This window comes from Entamoeba dispar, genomic scaffold (genome assembly GCF_000209125.1).
Source record: "Entamoeba dispar SAW760 scf_1105229462091 genomic scaffold, whole genome shotgun sequence".
NCBI classification, from domain to species: domain Eukaryota; phylum Evosea; order Mastigamoebida; family Endamoebidae; genus Entamoeba; species Entamoeba dispar.
Genome location: NW_001855019.1, coordinates 1 through 4,436, shown reverse-complemented (window position 1 = coordinate 4,436; position 4,436 = coordinate 1). Strand labels below are relative to the sequence as shown.

Sequence of the window (4,436 nt, the reverse complement as noted above, 5' to 3'; positions counted from 1 at the left end):
ATGGAAATCAAACAAGTGGACATTTTAGAAGATGGTTCGAGTCAAAATTTGTAGATAAAACTACTACAATCAATGCATGGAAGTCCATCAATATAAAGAAAAATGCATTTCTCCAATTAACTAAAATACAAGATGGAGCAATATTTAGTGGGTACAGGAAAGCAAAAATATTAAAAAATGAAAGATTAAAGTACTGCCCACTTTGTAAAGACAAGATAGCCACAGTAGAACACATTCTATTATCTTGTATTGGTCATAAAAAATCACAAATGGAGAAACATGACCATATTGGCATTATCATATGGGAGGGGTTAATAAGAAAATATACATGAAATAAACAATACAAGAAACCCCCATATGAAACAGTGTTCCAATACAATGACATCACTATGATATGGAACAAACAAATAATGCAAAAAAGTGATGGACTATATCATAAAATAACAGATATATATGTAATAAATAAAAAGAATAAAACTGGTCTAATAATTGATATGACTATTGTGGCAGATCATAATATTAATGGAGGGTATTGGAAGAAAAGAAATATGTATAAGGAATTGAAAAATAGGCTAATGAAAATAGAGAAACTAAAGGATGTCAAAATAATTGCAGTAGTAATTTGGATTAATGGGCTAGTAAATGCCGAAAGTATTAAATTAATTAAACAATTAAAAATCGAAAATGACATCACTAAAGAAATCAAAAACCTTGTAATTAAAAACATGATGGACGTCATGGAACATTACTTCTACCACAACCAAACATATGTTGTGGAACTACTAGAAGAAGATTCATTGATATGATTAGTCTCCGGTGAGGCAGGAACAATAGACACAAGTTCTATTAATACTTAATTAACTACTTTTTATTTATATTTAAAAATGAGATATTTATTAAATTTTATTTTTAAAATATTTTTTGATTTTATTTATATATAAAAAACATAAGAAATTAAAAATACATGAACTTACAAAATCATTTATAATTTCTCTTTTGAAATGAATTTAGATGTTGATTTTTTCTTGTCTATATCAGAATTTGCTACACAAAAACATCGGTTTCAATAAAAAAGATTGTGCGTCCTTTATTGAACATCCAATTAAAGTATGTAAAATATTAAAAGATGCAGGTATTAATGATATTAAGTAGTGCATTATTACGTGATACTGTAGAAGACACAGACACCACATTTGAAGAATTAGAAGAACATTTTGGTAAACAAATTACTCAATATGTACGTGAGGTAACAGATGATAAAAAATTGAAAGTAACAAGAAAAAAATTACAAATTGAGCATAGTGGAACAATTTCTTATGGTGGCAAAATGATTAAATATGCAGATAAAATACAAAACATGGGATCAATTATTTCTACTGTGCCATGTCCATTGTTTGTTTTATTCTTTATTAATTAAAACAAAATTAAATAAATTTAAATTAATAAATAAGTAAACCATACGAAGTAGCTCAAGGGTATATGGTTTGGGGAAAAAAGTAAGTGAAGCATTTAGAGGAATTAATAGTATATTGGACAAACAATTTGATGAAATTTTAAAGGGAATATAACAGATGATAATGGAAAAATTTATCCTGCTTTACCAGAATGAAGTCTAGAGGAATTTTTACTTCATTATTACGATTTAATTCATTACCACTAATAACTCATATTCCTTATGTTAAAAAAAGGAATTTTGAATTATAAACAATTTTAAAAAGAATAAGCATGATAAGAATACATAAATTGGTAATGATAAGAATATAAATAAAATCAATAAATTAACAATACAATAAAATAAAACAATGAAAACAACAATCAAATCATACAATATATAATAAATGTTATAATATCATTTGTTTGAATCTTGTTTCTTGATAAAAAATAAAAATTTAAATGATATTATCTTAAAAATATTTTAAGTTCAAATTAAAATAAAAAGAAGAGCTGATAAACAATAATAATTAAAGAATGAAATTAGGATACAACGAAATAATGATAATATCAAAGTGTTTTGATGATATTAATGATTTTATTAATTTAGAAACTGGAATTAAAAGATTTCAAGGAAATATTGAACGATTTCATTTTAATCCAATTCCTTTAAATCATTATTCAAGAAAATTATTTACTAATATTGAAACACTTCATATTTATAATGAAGAATATGAAATATTTAATGATGGAAAAATATTTAAATATGTAATATGGTATGAAGTAAATTATTCAACATATTTAAAAGAGAAAGAAGCAAGAAATATCTGTAAAAAGGATATACACAATTAGATAGAAATAAATATAGAGATTTAATATTAGTAGAACTTAAATCACTTGGATATAGTTATTATCATAACTGTTATTCATTAACATTTACTACTCAAACAACAATCACTAGAATATAAATGGATGTTTTAGTTAGTGTGAATCCTTAACATCGATTAATAAACATACAACAATTATTCATTTAGTTTATAATATTTATGAGTGTGGTATAAAGAAATGATAAGAGAGAACACACATACTAATATTATTTTGAAATCTATTGAAGAATTAAGTGATTAAAACTGCAACAGGAGAAACACGATATATTTAGAATAGAAATATAATTATGATGATAATTCATTATTATTTTTTTAATTAGATATCCATTTTATTGTATCTATTTCTACAACACAAGGACTTAATGAAAATCACATAACGATAGTTTACATCAAAGAAATGATTTAAAAGATATTATAATGTTATAACCAATATAAGTAATATTGATGAAACAATAACCATTCATTTCTTTAATTATCAATAACCATTTATAAATAAATAAATTTTCAGTAAAAAGAAAACTAGTTAATACAAAGTATAATTATATAATTTAATAGAATGTTTAATCAACATCATTAAGTAAAGATTATATATTAATAAACAAATATATAATATCATAATGATGAAATAATAAGATAATAAGAGATGAATATGAATTAGAATTAACATGAACAATAATGTATTATAAATTGAAGATAATGAAATAAGAGAAATGATGAAAATGAATAAGAATTAAATTTGAAGAGATTTTATAAAACATGTGATAAAAGAATTAATAAAAATGAAATTAATGAAATATATTTATTATCACAAAATAAGAATGAATCATCTATAATAATAAAATATTTAAATAATAAATTTAATGAAATAATATTAATAAATTGAAATTAAATAATGTAAATATTCATTTAATAAATAATTTGAAAATGAAATGAAATGATATGAAATTAACAAGTAGAATAATGAAGAATATTAATATAAAAAGAAATTAATATAAACAATTAAAATTAATACAAGAAAATGGTACATTTGTATTAAGAATGTATTAATTACAGGAAATAATAATTTAAAGTAATATAGTATTTATAATGATAAAATATCATCAATTAAACATATATTATTAAATTATATTATAAATAAGAAAGTACAAATTGATAAACATGAATTAATAAGAGAATCTGGAGATGTGATAAATTAAAATATAAAATAAATATAATAAATGAAGAAGAAATGGTGAAGAAAACAAGAGAGAGAGTGAAATGAAATTAATATTCAATAAAAATAAAATAAGTAAATTCAAATGAAGAATATAAAATAATGAATTGTTCATTGTATTGAATCAACAAATAATTAATAAAATAGAATATTTCATAAAATACCAAATATTTAACATAGAAGATAAAATAAAACAAATAAGAATAATAAATGATATGACAATAATATATGATAAGAAGATAATTCTGATATTTGCTAACAAACTTGAAATGTATAGAACTCTCCATTTCATAATGAAACAATTAATAAACTAAAATGAAAGTAATTTCAGTGTTAATAACAATAAATTGATTAGTTGGTAAAGAATCAGTAAGATGATAAAATAACAAAGTATAATAATTCCATTTGAAATAATGATAAAAGATATAATAATAATACACAAAGAAGTAATAAGGAAATGACATAAAGGGAAATATGAACTAAATTTATCAAATAAACAAGAAATGAAAGAGAATAAAGAAAAACAATAAGTTGTACTAAAACTTAATTTATTAATTTTTTAATGTTTATTAAATTTTATTTATGTATAAATGAATGAGAAGGGGGATTTGTAAGAATTAAAGAATGATTTAAGTATATTTGGATAATAAAACACCAAAAGCAATAACATGGAGTATAGATATAACGATACATAAGAGATAATAAAAATTAAATTTGAAATATCAACATATCAATAAATTAAAATAAGACGAATAAACAATAAAATAAATCATAAAAACATAAATCCAGTATAGGTTTGATAAAATAAAACAACTAAGATAAGTAAAGAATAGTTTAAATAGGAAACAATGAAATAATCAAACAAACACTTGATGACATTCTTTTTCTTTGAGTTGAAATTTACA

General features: G+C 21.3%; 2 protein-coding genes across 2 annotated transcripts, besides 17 other annotated features; both read left to right on the top strand.

Moving 5' to 3' along the window:
• Positions 1 to 870: part of a repeat region that runs on past the window's edge.
• Positions 871 to 963: a sequence feature (AT_rich).
• A 163-nt stretch (positions 964 to 1,126) lies between these two features.
• Positions 1,127 to 1,500, top strand: EDI_282910 (HD domain-containing protein, putative; the record flags this gene model as incomplete). Its single annotated transcript, XM_001739300.1, has 2 exons — positions 1,127 to 1,392; positions 1,452 to 1,500. 2 exons carry the CDS (start codon positions 1,127 to 1,129, stop codon positions 1,498 to 1,500), a joined length of 315 nt encoding a protein of 104 aa, XP_001739352.1.
• Positions 1,398 to 1,450: a sequence feature (AT_rich).
• A 203-nt stretch (positions 1,501 to 1,703) lies between the features above and the next one.
• Positions 1,704 to 1,849: a microsatellite.
• Positions 1,850 to 1,874: 25 nt separating this feature from the next.
• Positions 1,875 to 1,938: a sequence feature (AT_rich).
• A 30-nt stretch (positions 1,939 to 1,968) lies between these two features.
• EDI_282900 (uncharacterized protein) lies at positions 1,969 to 2,283 on the top strand (the record flags this gene model as incomplete). Its single annotated transcript, XM_001739299.1, has 1 exon — positions 1,969 to 2,283. One exon carries the CDS (start codon positions 1,969 to 1,971, stop codon positions 2,281 to 2,283), a length of 315 nt encoding a protein of 104 aa, XP_001739351.1.
• Positions 2,284 to 2,580: 297 nt separating this feature from the next.
• Positions 2,581 to 2,637: a sequence feature (AT_rich).
• Positions 2,638 to 2,802: 165 nt separating this feature from the next.
• Positions 2,803 to 2,931: a sequence feature (AT_rich).
• A 146-nt stretch (positions 2,932 to 3,077) lies between these two features.
• Positions 3,078 to 3,196: a microsatellite.
• Positions 3,152 to 3,237: a microsatellite.
• A 3-nt stretch (positions 3,238 to 3,240) lies between these two features.
• Positions 3,241 to 3,264: a microsatellite.
• A 20-nt stretch (positions 3,265 to 3,284) lies between these two features.
• Positions 3,285 to 3,329: a sequence feature (AT_rich).
• A 43-nt stretch (positions 3,330 to 3,372) lies between these two features.
• Positions 3,373 to 3,456: a sequence feature (AT_rich).
• A 49-nt stretch (positions 3,457 to 3,505) lies between these two features.
• Positions 3,506 to 3,634: a microsatellite.
• A 26-nt stretch (positions 3,635 to 3,660) lies between these two features.
• Positions 3,661 to 3,768: a microsatellite.
• Positions 3,769 to 3,908: 140 nt separating this feature from the next.
• Positions 3,909 to 4,058: a microsatellite.
• Positions 4,059 to 4,074: 16 nt separating this feature from the next.
• Positions 4,075 to 4,123: a sequence feature (AT_rich).
• Positions 4,124 to 4,263: 140 nt separating this feature from the next.
• Positions 4,264 to 4,388: a microsatellite.
• The last annotated feature ends 48 nt before the right edge of the window (positions 4,389 to 4,436 follow it).